At 44.3% G+C, this 18,203-nt stretch overlaps 1 protein-coding gene across 6 annotated transcripts in view; it reads right to left on the bottom strand.

Annotated features, from left to right (window-relative positions):
* The window catches only part of RTEL1 (regulator of telomere elongation helicase 1), a 46,132-nt gene extending 32,740 nt beyond the window's left edge, over nt 1-13,392 (bottom strand). For 5 of the 6 annotated variants that reach the window (XM_062008772.1, XM_062008776.1, XM_062008775.1 and 2 more), the window contains exons 1-14: nt 13,346-13,392; nt 12,677-12,794; nt 11,369-11,567; nt 10,899-10,992; nt 9,729-9,810; nt 9,390-9,450; nt 9,088-9,163; nt 8,295-8,379; nt 7,149-7,214; nt 5,248-5,401; nt 4,890-4,928; nt 4,166-4,244; nt 3,474-3,571; nt 2,411-2,466 (exon numbers count right to left, since the gene is read on the bottom strand). In XM_062008772.1, the coding sequence (XP_061864756.1) occupies nt 2,411-2,466; nt 3,474-3,571; nt 4,166-4,244; nt 4,890-4,928; nt 5,248-5,401; nt 7,149-7,214; nt 8,295-8,379; nt 9,088-9,163; nt 9,390-9,450; nt 9,729-9,810; nt 10,899-10,992; nt 11,369-11,567; nt 12,677-12,778 (1,191 nt within the window). In that variant the 5' untranslated portion in view covers nt 12,779-12,794; nt 13,346-13,392. The remainder of the gene's footprint in view (nt 1-2,410; nt 2,467-3,473; nt 3,572-4,165; nt 4,245-4,889; nt 4,929-5,247; nt 5,402-7,148; nt 7,215-8,294; nt 8,380-9,087; nt 9,164-9,389; nt 9,451-9,728; nt 9,811-10,898; nt 10,993-11,368; nt 11,568-12,676; nt 12,795-13,345) is intronic. The other variant, XM_062008774.1, reaches the window with a different exon arrangement.
* Between the last annotated feature and the right edge of the window lie 4,811 nt (nt 13,393-18,203).

The raw sequence follows: 18,203 nt of genomic DNA, 5'->3' as shown, positions 1-18,203 counted from the left end.
AATCATAGAATGGTAGGGGTTGGAAGGGACCTCTAGAGATCATCCAGTCCAACCCCCCTGCAGAAGCAGCTTCACCTAGATCAGGTCACATAGGAACATGTCCAGGCGGGTCTTGAAGATCTCCAAGGAAGGAGAGTCCACAACCCCTCTGGGCAGCCTGTGCCAGGGCTCCCTCACCTGAATAGTGAAATAGTTTTTTCTTATGTTTAAGTGGAACTTTTTGTGTTCCAGCTTCATCCCATCACCCCTTGTCCTGTTGCTGGCTACTATAGAATAGAGGGATGTACCAACATCCTGACACCCATCCTTCAGATATTTATAAGTGTTAATAAGATCCCCTTTCAGTCTCCATTTCTCCAGACTAAACAGCCCCAGGTCCCACAGCCTTTCCTCATATAAGAGATGTTCCATTCCCCTGATCATCTTGGGCATCTTCTTCTTTCTCAGCTTTGAAGCTCTGGGACACTAATTTAAACTCATCACACCTCACCTTCCCCACAGAATAAGCATTTTGGTATCAGCGTATACAAATTGTTGACAGTGCATCAGAACAACACACATGGGTCTTACAGAACCACTGCTCTGAGAATGAAACGCTGTGTATGGCACTGCAAACATCATCATGCCTTTTAGGAACATTTTGAATGATAAAGATTAACTTTTCCTATCGATTTCCAATTCTAAATGATGAAGATTCACAATTAAGCCAAGTCAGCAAGTAAATTCTTAAGTGGAAAGCCATGATACTGACCAAATCACACTGCCTCTCTGTAAGATTTTCTAGCAATCAGCAGGACAGCCTGACTCTTGTGCCAGGAGGTTTTGGTACACATGACAAGAGACCTGAGCTATGGCATTCAAAGTCAATAAATCACATCCAAGGGTCAGGATAAGACTTTTAGAGAAGATGGCTAAATTCAAATCTAGATGATTTAATCCCTCCTAGCCTGCTTCAGACACAAAATCCTATGAACAGTAACAAGCTCAGGTGAAGGGAAATAGAAGTGGGAATGTTATAAATCCTTCAGCAAAAAGGGAAAAGTGAAGAACACAGTTGGTATTGCACTCAGAGAAGAATTCCACTCCCAATCTTCTAAGAAGTGCTCTGGAAATGAGCAAGAGTATTGAGAAAGGAAAAATGTAGAGCTGGACACAGAAGTCACTCACTTTTCAGCCTGTGTATATTGCTGTGTTGCTCATCTTTGCTCTTACACAGATTTTACTCTCCTCCTGTCTATGTTTCCATTTTTTAATCACCTTTTCTGACACTCTTGTGCTTCCTATTAACAGATTACACTTGCAAGCAGCATATTTTCCAGAAGAAATCTTTATGACTTCAAGGATTTCTGAAGAACTCTGGCAGCTAACCTATTAGGCAGGCTACCAGCGAGGAGAACAGAACCAGAGTGAGCAGAGAGGCTGAGCACTGCCAGCCACAACGCCCAGTGCCGGGGAATTTCCTGCGGCAGTGGCTCAATTATCATTTTTAATATCAAAGCAAAGAAATCATCAAACTAAGACAAAAAAAAGCCATGATCAGCACACATGAGAATGTCATCCACCTACTACAGATGGGGAGAATGAGATCTTTTTGACCCCAAAACCACACAAGTGTTTGGGAAGTAAAGGTCTCATTGCATACTAATTCAACCTGACGCTCTGTAACTCAGGCCAAGGTAATGCTCTGAAATCATCACTTTCTGGGAATATAATTAACTTAATTACAGTAATCAGCAGATATTCCAGTATGTAATGCCAAAGCTAAGATGTTATTTTGCTTGAACCTTAAGCTGTCCAAACATTATTGCCTTTATCAGTAACACTCAAGAACATCGGAGCTCTGGTCAGCTTCCGAGGGAGGCCAGAAGGTGCGTTTCAGGGCACTGGCAACTGCAGCTTCCAACTTGATGGGACCCAGGTTCTTCATAATCAATGTTTGCAAGTACACTACAGCACTGTCTGGATCCCCACAAGTGTCACATCCAGCTCCTATGGCACTGAAGAGATTTTTATTGTACAGATCCTTAATTTGGTAATTAAATGAATAAAACCACACTCCAATCCCTCTTTGTTTCCTTTTTTACCGGCCTGTCCTGTTTTTTCACAAGGAGGTCTCAGTTTCCCCAACATTGCTGCCAGGGAATAAACAGCTCAATAGCCCAGCTCCACCTGGTGGAGGCAAAAACCAGTCAAATGTAAATTGAGCATCTCCAGAAAGGGACATCAAAACTGTCAAAGAACAAGCTGGCAAAAACCAAAGTAGACCATTGCATTAGGCAGCAGCTCTGTCCTCAAAAGCCCACCAGCACTGCACAAGATACCATTGAGAATAAAATGGACCCAATGTCTTTTCCCATTTTTTTAAACTAACTCTTTTATCCTTCATATATAAGCAGCATTAATTATTTACCTGGATAATATCTGAGAGCTTATGCAATCCAGATGTATTGACAAATACCCCAGTACCTGGAGAGAACAATGCAGCATTACTTTTACAACACAAATACACATCCATTTGTATATATCCACATACATGAAACAGATAATTACTTCAAGTTTCTCATCATGATTTAAGATGCAAAACTGAGCTCTGTGGGACACAATGGGAAACTCTCACATGAGACAATTATATAAACTTCCTAAGGCTCCACTATGTTACAAACTGGAAAGGACATAAGCAAAACAAAGATAAGCCATGGCTTAGCTGCTCCTCTGCAGTCACAGTTAAAAGTACAGAGGAAATACATTGATGATGAGAATTTAAGCATGGAAATGATAAACAGTTGCACCTGTTAAGCCAGAGTGTGACCAGCCTAAAAGGAGGGGAAAAAAGGAAGGATGGGGGTGTTCTCGAAGGATGCACTTGCAGAACTGACAGTTTATTCTACTCTCTTCAGTACTTTTGCTGAAGAGTCTGTTGGTAAGAACTAAATGAAACATTTTCTTAGCACATATGGAAGTCGGACATTTTTGTTTGCAGAAGGGCAAATTTAAGAATAAGATACTGAGAGACAGCAGAAGAGAAACTTTAGTGATTTCCAGCATTCCTGCTTCACAGCTCTATGACCAGGGAAGAACCCAAGAACTAAAAGCACCATCAGCAAAACATCAACAAGCTTCACCCTGTAATCCTTCTAGTTTTGAAGAAAGAGTGTGTTGTGTTTACAAATCCTCTAGGTACACCTCTGTATGTACACACCTGTGTTGGTACCTGCTCAGGTTTTGACACAGAGCAGTTCTTAAAACCAGTTCTGTTGCATCAACAGACATAAAACGTGTTTCCCTGCAAAGAACCTTGCAGCAGGTCTTTTTATTGAAGACATAGGTCCTCAAGGGTCAGATCTTAGCTTTTAAAAGATTTATAAATCTAAACAAAGAAGCCTTTCTCCTTTTCTCCCCAAACAACACCAACTTCCAATTACTCCCATTACAGAGAAAAGTTTGAGTGACACAATGAACAAATTCAGACTTACGGCCTGAAAGGTACTGTAAAATCTGCTCTAGTGACTCCAAGAGTAATGTTTTGGTCTGGAAAGTTATTTGAGCCTCTGCAAACAGATCAAAGATGTAGCTGCAATTTACAGAGAAAAAAAACACATATGGGTAAACACTGTAAATAGTCACAGGGACACAATCACTGTTACTCTGTCATAACTACAGTAACTTCACCATCTAGGAGAAAAACATGTTCTTGTTTCCATGAGAAAGAAAAATGTACAAGAATGAAGTATCTGGTTAGAAAGACAGCACACAACATTGACATGATGGAAAACACACTGACCACATCCTTCACATTTTCCATGATTCCATCCAATACATGTGCATTTAGAAACAGATTTGCATGCAATTGCCAGGACTCTTTTTGCAAGGTACCGCATGCATTAGTTTAGAAACAGACTTGGAGAGCCCTGAGGTAGCTCAAACCAAACCATTGCAACACTAGCACCTCTGCTTACATCATGATACAAAATGGAAAGCAGCACAGTGTGGAGCTTGCAGTTCAGAATACCCAAGGGTATTCACACAAGGGTACACACAGTGTAGGAAGGAAAACCAAAACCAAAAACTATTCCCAGAAACTAGAACTAAGAGCTGACCCAGCTTCATCAGGTTCTACAATTTGCTGGACTTTTGACATGTAAACATACAAGCAGAAAAAAGTTACCTTCCCTCTTTGGTGACTCCACTGCCATTTGGTGGCAGCTCCACTGCATCAATAGCACTTTCTAGCTGAAGAAGAATTTCTTTAAGAGAATCAAGAGGGCAAAAAGGTAAGGTTTCACAGAAACTAACTGCTGGGACACATCAAAGCCTCTTTTTCCAATGTACTTCGTTACAAAGGCTGTTACCAAAGACAGCAACTGAGCTGTTTTCTTGCTTCCATACACAAATCAAAATGAGCAAAAGCAATTTCCTAGATACCATTTCTAAATATTCATATTCAGCTTTAAGAACTTCTGTGACCTCCAGCTTCAGTTGTCATCTGAATGTGAAACTCTCCTCCATAGACAGGGAAAGTTGTTCTTGGAAACGTTTTGTAAACATGAGATTTCTCAAGCTCTCGCAATGAACTTTACATCGCATCGGAATGATGCAACTAATCCAATTCCTGTGTGCTGGCAAGATCAGAAAACAAGGAACTTCTAGCAAAGAAAGAAGCAAAGTATTCATCTGCCAAATCTCTCATCTTGGGGAAAAAATGTAAACAAGCATTCCCCAAAATTATCTAAAAGGGACAACTTGAACTTCCATGAATTTCTCAGTTACTAGAAACATCAACACAGCTGCCACACCAACAGCACAGCTGCCACACCAACACCTCTTTGTAGGTGTTGAATTTTGAAACTGTTTCAACAACAATTTTCAACAACATAAGAAAATAACCTTACTCTTTATCTTTGCTATGTCTTCAAGTTCCATGTTGAGTCCTGTTGAAGAGAGGAAAGATTTCAAAGATGACGCTTCGTGTCTGTTTCCTTCCTCATCTCTTTATGCCTTTTCAGAAATTATTGATGTGGAGGCTGGAACTGTGTCTATGGAAAGACACCTCCTGTATTCCACTCACTGTGATCCCTCATGTCACATTGCTTTGGCCAAATCTTTTCATGTTAGCCTGGCAGTGATTACTCATTCACAACAGTTTCTCTACTAATGAGAACAAATTTTCCAGAAACTGTTAGGAAAAGTCCTTTTTCCAGTTCTTGGCAGTGGCACCAGTGAAACAGAGGTCTCTGGTTGTCACCATACCTGAACTGGCCAGCTCCATGTTGAATTCAGCATTTATTTCATTCTGCTGCACGACTTTGGCTTGCTCTTCCAGCACCACATTGATGGCATCCATCGCTGAGGCCAAGTCGTAGGGTGTCAAGTCAAAAGATGATGACTCCTCACACAACTTCTCCTAAAAGCAATCAAGGAATGGAAGCATGACCAGGACTGCTCAGTGGGCCATTTTGCTCAGGCAATTTCAGAGATGATTAAGGCCAGATGAGCAGGCCTGATTTCATTTCTGATCTCCAGCTCAGGCCAAGAGGACATTTTAGAAACATCTGAAGATTTGACTTGGGGCATCTTTCTGTATGGGATGTAGAAGAGATTTTGCCTCTCCCACATTATCAATATTCTGATATTCCCATTTAGTAGCAAATCACTGTCATCATTAAGATCCCTTTTGTTTTCAGTAGGTGTCACCTCTGTGTTTCTAGTGTTGCTAACAGATTTTCCTTGATGTGCTTTTGTTTTTCACACTCAGTTACCAAATAGCTCACTGTCTGATGACAAACTGCACAAACAGCAAATGTTTTAGTTAGAGAATCAGTTTGTCCTTTGAAAAAGCTACTTCCTGGTCCCTGTCACACTCTTAGGAAATATCCCCTCATATCCCTACATTCACTCATACAAAGACATGGTCCTTCCCCTCATGGTCTTGCAGAGATAGGGACGTGGAGAAAAAAAGGAAGGAGGGGCATGAAAAAGCACAACCAGACAGTAAAATGCATGTTATTGATATGTAAAATCTGGGCCAAAAGGTATGCCAGAACAAATATTATGATACAGAAGGAAGGAAACACACTGAGTTTCTATTAAAAAACCAGGAATGGTTTCAACATTCCCCAAGTTTAAGAAAAACAAGTCACATGTTGCTTTGTCACAACTTTTTCATTCACAAGAAGAATCAATTTCCCCGAGGAATTAAGAGACATAATAAGGACTACACAAACACAAACCTACACAAATATTTGGCTGCAATAACTATGAAAAAGTTACAAAGAAAAAGCACTGAACTAGCTGCATGCATAAACAATTGAATCAGAAAGATGCCAATTTCATTTCAGAGAAACTACTAATTTTTCTCATATTAACCCAGAACAGACAGTACCAGAAGAGAACTATTGCAAAAGAAGCAGTTCTAGAAGAGCTGCTGTGGTTACTTCCTGTATGCAGGCATCCATAATATTATTAAACACTACAAAGGAATTAAAAAAGACCCAATCCCCAAACAACTCTGACAGGAAAAAAAAGCTGTTCTGATGAACACAGCACATACTGGACCCAGCTTTGTGACTGTCCCTGCTGAAACACAGCACACCCTCTCAAGGCTTGTTTACTGAAAGAAGACACAATCAGGAAACAAACTTTGCAGCTGTTGAGCAGAAATCCCACTGGGAAGTTGTTCATGTGGCAGAAAGAAGGGACAATGTTCCTTTGCAAAGGGCTGCAGTTTCAAGCCAACTAAGAGGAAGAGCTCGTAATGCAGCACTTCTTTGTCTTCTCTATTTTTCCCCTTCATGAGTGCAAACTTGGGAATATTACAAGAGTCCTGTTTGCCACCTACTGCACTTGCACAGCTGATGCAGCTGAGCTTCAAGAATGGATCTTTCATGGTTTCTTACACTCTCAAAGAGAATTCTCCAAACAAGAAAACGAGCACCGGTTTAAGTTTGGAGACCCACCCTTCAGGAAGAAACTATCACCTTGTAGAAAACCACTCCAAAGCTTTGACTGTCTCAGAAACAAGAAATGTTCACAACGAACACTAATAAGATACAGCTGAGTAAAGACATTACAGACTGTTTATAAGAGGGCATGGGGCCATTTTTCTCTTTGGATAAAGTCTGAAAAACAGCAGCAGACCAGAAGCAACTTACAACATTGTGAGCTTCATCAAGGATCACCACAGTCCCCTTCAGGTCCAAGTTGTGTGCTCTCCGGCTCTGAAAACAAAACAGGAGAATGAGGGAATGCGCAAAAAGGGCACCAAGAAACAGATTCAGTTGACTGAGAAATTACTTCATGAGAGAGATTTGGGGTTCCATGCATTGTGAATATTGCTTTATTTTAGAATACATCAGGTAATGGCTGTGGCTTCCTCATAACTCACACAGAAACCAGAGGTGATTCCTCTGGAAATGAAGGTGCTGAAATGCATCCTGTAAAAGCTTACAGAGGTTACAACTGACACTGTAAGGAAGAAGAAAACCATTCACCATGCCAGGATGCACAAGTTGATCAGAATTCATTTCAATCACTGTTTTTGCCAACAGGGATCCAGGACAAGCAGGGTAGGAAGCAGCAGGATTTGCTTTGGTTTTACAAACTTGTGCTGCTTTGGTAAGAAAGGGATGCTCTGAAAACATCTCCAACAAGAGCAGATCACATCAGCTCATTTCACTTCACAATGCTTCTTTGCTAAACTTGGTCAGAGGTTCTGTAGTTTTTATTTTTCAATTTCTTAAAGATTTGGTCTTTTTGCCTCTTGTAGCAGTGGAATGAAATCTGGCATTTACTAGGATTCATTAATTACCCCAAGTTACAGGAAGATTTCAGCAGTTCTGTTTCCTCAACACAGTTTTCAGAGGTTTCATTTTCTATCCATGAACTACTGGCAACTTATGGGAGCAGTTTTTCTTACACAGCCAGCAAATTGTTTCCAAGAGTGATGTCCAATCTCTACTGAAAAAGTGTCCTTATTCTAAGAAAACATGCAGCTGGCTGCAGAAACAAAACAATCTCCAAATGCAGGCAACAATGTCACACAGTATGCAACTAAGACTTGTATTCAAGAGGTGAATATTCACCCAACAAGAGCATCACATTCTGCAGAGGTAATTCTATAAAAGCAGCGAGACCTCAAAGGAAAAGGAACACATGTGGGAAAGAACTTTACAGAGAAAAAATGAAAATGGCATCCTCTGTGGTGCTGAATTTGAACTGGGGTTAGTTTTGACACATGATGCAGTCACTTGCTAAAAAGATAAAGGGAAGAAGAATTGCATTTAAAAGAAATATGTTACCTTTGAGTCCAGTAAATAGTTGTAAGGCATGAAAATAATATCAGCTTGCTGCTTCAGGCTTCGTGAGAGATAATAAGGACAAGCTCTGTTTAAAATAAAGTAGTACAGACTATAAGGTAACACCTGCAGAAATGTTACAAGGGCATTCAACATTCAGGTGCCGTGTTTCATGCTCTCATGGACTGTTTCATACTCTCAAGGGTTTGTAATCAACTTCTTAAGGAGGTGAAACAAGCATATTCAATTTTAGGGCAGAGGGTTAGCTCTGCTCACAGAAGTCAAGTAAAAAGAAGTGTAGAAAATACTACCTAGCTCAACAGAACAAAGGAAAAACAAAGTGAGTGGCACTCATCACTGCAGTATCATTTCACCCCTTCAGGCTACACACAAATGCTGCACTAGGCTATTTTATCTCAACAAAATCAGTCTCCTTGTCCTCTTAGATGTGAAACAAAACTGCAATATCATTTGTCATGTCAGATGGTATTGGTAGCCTCTGCTCAAGTGAGAAATAAAGTATTGGTGAGCCTGACTGTGATCTGATTCGGGCTGTACACAAGTATGGATGGAAATAAAATGCTGTATGATGAAAACTGCAGTGGCAGAAGTTCAGGCTTTAGTATAAAACATGATTTTGTTGGAAGTTGTCTCTGGAACGTATTTAACCACCCCCCTTTGCTCTCTTTGTTCTGCTACTTCAGTGTATGTCAAATCATGCCAAGGTATCAATACAAATGAGCAGAGAAATAGATTTCCTAAGTTAGGGGGAGAAAGGTCAAAGGGGATCATTTACCTGTGCTTGTTTCCATTTTTAACCAAGTCTTCAATATCCATGATTGATTCAATCAGTTCTTTCTCTGTACTCTTTTCTGTGAAAAATTACATCACAAGCTTAGGTAAAGGTATTGCACAAAGCGTTGTTGTTCCCTGATCATCACTTGCTAACTTCTCATTCTTGAAAGGTTAACACAGAGCAAAACACACACACATACATACACAGGCAGATTCTGTCAACTCTTCCAAACTTCTCTACCTGCCTAGCAAATCTCTCCCTCTCCAAAAAACACAGGCCTTTACTCCCACAGCCAAACTCACCTTCCACATTGTTATAGAAATGACAGGCACGAGCCATCACCTTCATTCTGCACATGTAGATCTGTAAAATACAGTACATTTTAGCCAAGGAGAGCAGAGCTTGTCCAGCACTGAAAAGCACACGAAGAGGTGAAGAGCTGTTAGTTTTCTGCAACACCAGCTAATGAATAAATGCTAATCGCAGTTCTTCAGTTTGAAAACCACGTGTCCCTCTGTCTACCTTAAGAGTCAGGCTTTCCTTTATGCAGCATATAACACTTGGATGAAATTACACACCATACACTAAACCAAACCACCTCCATGATCTCCCTGTTTGTGCTTTCAAGGATCTGTTCTCACCTGCATGTGGTTGCTCTCCTGTCGCTTCACCTCAGGATGGATGCAAAGCTGCTCCCTGGAACCCAAAACACATATCTTTGGCCTGTTCAAACAGAATACACAAAACTGATGTTAAAACTAAGGCAAGAAAGAACACCACAGTTGTACATGCCTAGGCTGGGTGTCAGCTATCAAAAGGAAAAAGTCCAGGAGAAACAGATGAGCCCAAAACAGGGACAGAATCAGAAACAACAAATACATTGGCCCACTTGTAATAACTCTATGTGTTATTTGACCTTATGCTACTGCTTTTCTCCTGGTAGCAGTGGCTGGCAATAAGCAGCAGTTTACAGTAATGAGTAGCAGCTGACACCATCCACTATGAAATCTGGGATCTGTTATGACAGCTCAGCCAAATAAGCTGGGGCCTCTCATTTATTGTCAGCTACCCAAGCTGTGATTTTTTAGACTAAGATTATAACACAACTAATACATCACATATTTGCAATACTTTTTTCTTTGCTTATTGCAAAGCTGCATCTTTAGAAGAAATGTAGAAACTAATGATGGCCCAGGGCCACCAAGAGGATGGAGTGGAGCATCTCCCTTCTGATGAAAGGCTGAGGGAGCTGGGGCTCTGTAGCTTGGAGGAGACTGAGGGGTGAGCTCATTCATGGTTACAAATGCATAAAGGGTGGGTGTGAGGAGGCTGGAGACAGGCTGCTCTTAGTGATGGCCAATGACAGGACAAGGGGCAACAGGTACAAGCTGGAACAGAAGAGGTTCCAAAGGAACACAAGGAAGAATTTCTTCCCTGTTGAGGTGAGGGAGCACTGGCAGGGGCTGCCCAGATGGGCTGTGGAGTCTCATCTCTGGAGACACTCAAATCCACCTGGATGAGTTCCTGTGTGCCCTACTCTAGGTGGACCTGCTCTGGCAGGGGGATTGCACTGAATGAGCTTTCCAGATCCCTTCCAGCCCTCAAGTTTCTGAGAAGTGAAGCTGTGAAGTCTGAAAGAAAAAACCCAAACCCAACAACAAAGAACAGGTTCTATCCACACACACTGAGAACCACAGTTCACTGTACATCAGGCTTTCATACATTCATCCACATCCATTCAAACAATAACTAAACTAGATGGTTTCCCCATCTTTGCTTTCAATAGGAACATTATCCTAAATCACATTTACCTGTAGACTGTGTTCTTTAATTCATTAATGACCTGTGTAAGCTGTGAGTGAGTTCTGGAGGCATAGATTATTTTAGGAATGTCAGTGTAATAAGCTGCAAAACAGAAGAGAAAAAAAAGCAGAAAAACATTATTAGTGTGGAAAGAAGAACTAGAGATATTATCAACCTCTTCTCCCAGCTGATGCTATGGCAACAGTTTGCCTTGTACAGACAGCAAGAAATTTTGCCATCTAACTATCCACACACACAAAATGAGCTACATGAGTTTCTGATGTTCTAAGAAAATACAAAACCAACGTCAAACACCTTTAAAGTCTATAAAAAGGTGTAAAGCAGTGCCTCAGCTGCCAGACACAGCTCCACAGCTTTCACAACGGCAGACTTACTACAAAAGATAGATATGCAAAGGTTCATTAACATTCCTGTATTGCTTCTGCTCACACTGGGCCTAAAAGATGGCAGTACTTACTGGGGATGTCAGCATCTGTGGCAGCAGTGCCCCAGGATGCCATGGGCCTCTCAGGAAAGAGTTCTACCCCGTTCATTCGCTGGGCAATCTTGCGGGCTGAGATGGTGTCCTTAAAGTGCTCCCGCCAAGCCAGCGTGGAACAGAGCAGGCAGAGGGTCTTTCCTGTGCCTGTGGGGCTCTCCAAAATGCCATTTACCTTCTTTATTGAAAAGAAATAGAACAAAAAAGGGAAGAAATGAGCAATTTGGAGATTGAGCTAGAACAGGTCTTTGTGCAGTACTGCATGTGCTCAACCCAACCAGTCCCTGGCAAACTCTGCCATCCACCAGCAACACACATACAAAGTTGTCATAAAGGCACCACCTGAAGGTCCTTCTCATCTATTTAGTGAGGCTCAATTGAAAACCCAGAGCCAGCTCTTACCCTTTATTTAGCAGGATTTTCCACTCTTGGAGCAGCCAGAGTGCATCACAGCTCAGTACAAAACACCTTAAACTAGTAGAGGTTCTTGCAAACAAACCAGAGTGACTCTTATAATTCAGTCTGCCAGTTTCCTTGAGAATTAAGACTAAACCACTGCCCAAGACATTGGGGAATGCTGAGCCACATGGAAAGACAAAGCTTGCATCATAATCTTGTTTGAACTCTCAGAAGAAGAAGGGCAATGAAGATCTGTTAAACAAGTCCAGAACAAAAATAACTATTTTAAACCCCTTCTTATTTGACATTCATCCAGTGAGATCATCCCAATGGTCCAAGGACCAGCAAGGATCTAAGGACAGACTGTGTGAACACAAGGACTGCTTGCTCAGCTTTAATCCCTTTTCCCAAGTTAGGTAGAATCCAGCTACATTTTTACTGACTGCCACCTGCACACAGGAAAATAAAATTCAAGTAAAAGAAGGTGAGAGAAGGTTTGGAAAAGGCAGCACATTGAATCATTCCATTTGGAAAAAGACTTTACAATTGTCAAGTCCAACTCATCACTGCCACGGCCACCACTACACCACATCCCTCAGCACTACATCTGCTCAGCTTTTAAACACCTCCAGGGATGGAGACTCTAGCACTGCCCTGAGCAGCCTGTGCCAGGGCTTAACAACCTAATTTCCAACCTAAACCTCTCCTGGTGCAACCCAGGGATGTTTCCTCTTGTCTTGTAGCTTGTGAGAAGAGACTGATCCCCATCTCACCACAATCTCAAGTAAATCTGACTTGTGACAACCTCTTTGTAGAAAAGTCCTTTGTTAGTTTGAAATAAAACACAATGAATGAACCAAAAAGCCTCCAGGCAGGGGAGGGACTCACCTTCTGCAGACACTCCAGCACCTTGGCCATGTAGGCCTCCTGGCACTCATAGGGCTGGAAAGGGAAATCCACCGTGATGCCATTCAGCGTTATCTTGGGCATGTTTCCCGTTAAGTACCTGCAATGAAGCACGGGCAGGCGATTCGCCCTGCCGCCAAGCCGAGGCAAGGGCCGTCCCTCCAGTGTCACGTCAAGCGATGAAGCGGAATCGGGGCAGATCCATTTGCACGAGCAAACACCGACAGGTACGAGTTTCGCTTCATATTTCGGGACGGGAAGGGACGCGACAGGGCGTTACCAGCCACCCATCACCGCACCGAGCAGGAGGTTCCCGTGCACTCAGGGCCCAGCCTGGCCCTTGACCTCCGCTCCCGCTGCGGCTCAAGCCGCGGTCCCGGGACCCCCCTGCGCTGTCTGCGGCGCGGCTCAAGCCGCGGTCCCGGGACCCCCCTGCGCTGTCTCCGGTGCGGCTCAAGCCGCGGTCTCGGGACCCCCCTCCGCTGGCCCCGGTGCGGCTCAGGCCGCGATCCCGGAATGCCCCTGCGCTGTCTGCGGTGCGGCTGAGGCCGCGGTCCCGGGGTTGCCGCGCTGGCCGCGGCGCGGCCGAGGCCCGCTCGGGCGGCGGTTGCCATGGCGACGCGCCATCACGGCGGCGCTGCCGCCCCTCACCTCCCGCTCCGCCGTTCGGAATCCCCGCGCCCGTGTCACGTGCCCCATCACCGGCCCCGCCCTCACGCGCCGCGCGTCATTTCCGCCGGGAGCTCTCGCGAGAGCTGCGGCGTTGCCAAGGGAACGGCGCGGGAGGCCGCGTCTGGGTCCGGCCGAGGCCTCGCTGTCATGGCCGGGTGCTGCGGGCCCGAGTGGCGCGGAACGAGGGGAGCTGGAGGCTCCGGTGCCGTTCCCTGTGAGCCTGAGGGGCTGCGGCAGGAGAGGACCAAGGCAGGTGGCGTTTAGGCCATGCCGGGCCTGGAGCGTGGTCCAGCTGGAGGGTCTCTCAGCTACACCATGGCTGGAGTGGAGGCCGAGGCTTGGCCCTGAAGAGGCAGGAGAGTGGCCGTTTGGTTGTTAAAAGCAGCAATGTGTCAGTATTTTTAAGATCCATCAAGAAGCCAATGGCATCCTCGGATGCATCAGGAAGAGTGTGGGGAGCAGGGTGAGGAAGGTTCTGCTCCCCCTCTGCTCTGCCCTGCTGAGGCCTCATCTGGAGTCCTGTGGCCAGTTCTGGGCTCCCCAGCTCCAGAAGGACAGGGAACTGCTGGAGAGAGGCCAGTGCAGGGCCACCAAGATGATCAGGGGACTGGAACATCTTCCTGCTGAGGAAAGGCTGCGGGACCTGGGGCTGTTCAGTCTGGAGATGACTGAGGGGGGAGCTCATTCATAGTTACAAATATCTCACTGGTGGGTGTCAGGAGGTTGAGGCAGCACTTTTTTTCTGTTGTATCCAGTGACAGGACAAGAGGTGATGGGAAGAAACTAGCACAAAAGGTTCCATTTAAATGGAAGGAAAAGCTCACTGTGAGGTGAGGGAGCCCTGGCCCAGGCTGCCCAGGGAGGGTGTGGAGGCTCCTCAGGAGGTTTCCAAACCCACCTGGACACGTTCCTGTGGGACCTACTTTAGCAGGGGGCTTGAACTGGATGATCTCTAAAGGTCCTTTCCAACCCCTACCATTTTATGATTCTATGATCAGCCCTGTTTGGTTCCCAACGTGTTTGTGAGCCCTCCCGGCCCTGGCATTTCTCCCCTTCATTAGCAAACCAAGGCAGCCAAGCAGAACCTTTGACCAGGGTTTTTCTCCAGCGCACTGCTGTGCTTTGTGTTGCACCTCAGCCACCTTTCAGTGGTGCTGCCTGTCAGTGAAGGCACAGTGCTAAAGCGTTCCTTGTTGAAACAGTGTTTAAGATAGGAGCATCACTATGTCATTATGTTGAGCCTTGTAGCTTCTGCATTAAGAGCAGTAATGAATTCTGATAGGTGTCTTTTATTAGGGGGGAATGTACAGCTCCTTTGTTCCCTGCTTTGCTTTTACCATGATTCTTTCAGCCTTCAGTTCCCTGTCACTGTGTGCACACAGCCAGGAATGGCAGCACCAGCATTTCAGTTGCTCAGGCTGAGGTTTGGTTCTACACATGTGTGTGATTGTAGTGCACTCAGAACTGGTCTGTTGGACACTTGGTTTGTAAGACTCTAGCAAATGATACAAATGTCTTAACAAATGTATAGGAAACACCATATTTTATGTAGTTATATGAGGAAGAAGGTAAGGAGAAAATATTTTACCCTCTCTGTACTTTACACATCTCGTGCTGTGAGGTGGTTACTGTGCAGATGTAGCATAGGATGCAGCTTGTTTTGTTGTGGCTTTAAAACATCTTTATTCCTACCAAGCTGCACAGCTTGTTTGTATGTAGAAATGTACTACTATTTAAAGAAAAGACAAATAACTATTAAGAGGAACAGACCTTAAACTGAAGTACATTATGTAGATGTTTCTCTTCTACTCTTCTGGTATGTTCTATGTCTTCCAGGTGTTCAGTTAGGGGAGCTTATGTGTGTTGCTGTTTTGCTTGCCAGGCATTAAACTCTGTGAGCTCAATTTCCCTGAGTTATAAACTGCCCTTAGTTGTAGCAAGTGGGCTAGAGAGCATGGAGTTAATCCTTTGGATCATCCCAGCACTCCACACAAAAGGTAACAGCTGGTTTTGTTACGTTTCTGACTGAACTCTTTCATTTCATACCACCTGTACCAGATTAGGCTGCCAAACAAATGTCTCTGAAAAGACTATAAAATGAGTGTGGGGTGAGGTATTCCAGAGAATAAAGGTTTAAAATGTCATTAATATAAGGAATACTATAAATGTATCTTTCCTATATTGAATAATAATGTCAATAGTGTATCAAACAAGGTTATTTGGATTTATTGAAGTGGTGCTGATTGAAGCAGCTTTATCTACTGAGAGAGAAGAGCTGGAAGGTTGCCAAACCCAAAAAGGACTGTGAGTCAGCAGATGCACTGCTGTCCAGTGGCAAACATGAGTCAGCACTGGCTGTGAGGGCTCCTCAGCCTTCAGGAGGGTTGTTCCTCTGCACCTTTTACCTCCCCTGGCCAAGGTTCCAGTGCCAGTGGTGGTGAGTCTGCCTGCAGCATGGCTACACCAGTTTCTTTTGAAAACTGAGGTTGGAGAAAACAAGATTTTGTCAGTTCAAAGAGGCTGGGTGGTTTTTTATCCCTTAATAAGGTTGCAGAAGAGAGAGGATGAGAAATGAGGAGGGGTTCAGTTTGTCAGAGTAGCACAGAAAGCCCAATCCCTACACACACAATAGTATCTACATATGGGCAGCAGCACCAGGGCATCTCTACTGCTCTCTCCTTAGTGGATGGGAAAGATTCGGATTAGCTATTTTTCATTTGAAGTGGTGCCTTCAAGAGGAAATAACAAGTACAAAAGAAAAACCTTGGCAAAGACGTTCCTTAAGCTCTGTGAGGAAGTGGATGTGTGAGTGGCTGAACCAAACTGCAGAGATCCCAGCAAGCAGAACGCTTGTGCAGTGCAGAAATGCAAAGTGAAGCATCATCCTTTTGTTCTGCACCACCCAGGCAGGATTTCTCTGCCCATACAAGCAAGAATCTTGAGAAATGTGACAAAAGAGTTTGGAGAGCTGCAGTGACCAACTGTGAAGCTCCTGTGGTTGCCATGAAGGTTATTTCCCCCTTTTCAGACAGGAGAGGATTAAGTTGCCATTCATTGTCTTTCTGAGGAGATGTGATGGGTTCCCATAGCAACCATCTAAAACTTTTGTTTGACCACAAAATTATTTGATTCCTTTGAATCCAGATAATCCAGAGCCTTTCCTGATGGGAAATAACCAAATGCCTTTCCACTTTGACCCACCAATTTTCCTCACAGTCATCCTCTTATTAGGAAGATGAGTAAATACTCATTTTACAGGGGAAGAAACCGAAGCAGATGGGGTTAGTGATTTGTTGGAGGCTGGAAGGGAAGCAGTAGAGCTGAGTTTGATGGCTTCATGTGTCCAACACTTGCTGGTCTTTGCCATTTGCAGTTGCTCATTCTTCACCTGTTGTACATGCACTACCTGTTGTAGCTGAGCAGAGCCTAGGGTGACCTGAATTCCCAGCTTCCTTGACACCTTTACCTGACTGAATTAGTACAATTCCTCTTCTTCCTGGTCCACATCTTTTGTACATCTTGGCCTCATTTCTCAAGTGCACATGATAGATGCTAGAGAGGAAACATCAGAATAGCCTTCTTCATTCTCTTGCCTTCAGGGAAACATTATCCTGGTTTAGTGCTGATGTTGCTCATTTCTCTCCCTCAATTCTTTTACACAATTCATCCTCCTTGCCTTCAAGATGACCTATAAAGTCTTGGAGATTCAACCCAAGGAGATAGTAATGGGAATTGCAACTATGAAACAAGCCTTGGACAGAACAGGGAGCAGTTAATGGTAGTAAAAAAAGCTCCTGGTCCAAACAGGCATTGAAAATCTGTGGACAGTGTTACTGTTGTCCTGAGTCAGACTTATTTTCTAGGTTCTTTCTTCTTACATACAGTGATGAAGGAAAAGGACACTTGGAGTCTGGGGGAGAAATGGGCACAAAGAGAAATCTGTCCTCTTAACTGAATTTAGTTGGTGCTGCCTGTGGCTTCTGCCCCTGGCCAGTCCAGAGTGCTGGCAGCTACTAAACTAACCTGCCATTCCCTGCAGCTGCTGGAATTGTTTGGGAGTGTCTGCAGTGCAGCGTGCTGGGAAACTCGGGGTGTTTCCAGCCAGAGGAGATGTGCAGGCAGCAGGATAATGTCTGGCTTGAGGGGGCCACAGGCTGGGAGGATGGTGTGGCATCAGAGCTGCAGGCCTTGGGTGGGGCTTGTGCTGTGGTGGGGTGGGTGCAGCTGGCAAAAGGGACTGGGAAAGGCTTCTTGGTCCCAAGTGTGTGTGTGATACTCTAAAAGCACAGATGTGTTGGCCCTTAGCAACAGCCACAAATGGAAAGGATAGAGACAATAGAAAACAGAACAGAAAAGGAAAAAGAGTGAGCTCCTGGTGCCTGGAAGGGAGAGAGATCTGGAGAAGTCCCACTGAATTCAGAAGGCTCTGTTCTGCTCTTCCTCAGCTACTTTTACAGCAGTTTCCCCTCCAACTGCAGCCCCTTTTGTGCTTTTGGTGCAACAAAAAAAAAAACCCAAACCCATACCTAAAAATGCCAAGCCTGTTTGGGATCTCTCCTCCCTTTGCTGCCTGCCTAAAACTGCTGCAAGGTTTGGGTTTCACAGCTCAGCCTGGCTAAGCCAGGCCCCAGACCTGGCCCTGTAGGGGGGCACTGCCTTGGCACGGATGAATTAAAAACAAACAGGATCTGTGAATTTGCTTATTTCTGCCCTCAGAAGGGAAAGAGCGGTTTAGCCCATGTAAGGCAGACAAGAAAGGGAGGAAGAGGAGGAAGAATCCTCTTTCGCTAGAGCCTGGCTGGGTGTGTCTGCTGCCCTCCCCCCGCTGCGGGTCTGT

This window comes from Colius striatus, chromosome 16 (genome assembly GCF_028858725.1).
Source record: "Colius striatus isolate bColStr4 chromosome 16, bColStr4.1.hap1, whole genome shotgun sequence".
Taxonomy (NCBI): domain Eukaryota; kingdom Metazoa; phylum Chordata; class Aves; order Coliiformes; family Coliidae; genus Colius; species Colius striatus.
This window is presented reverse-complemented; position numbering and strand designations above follow the sequence as displayed.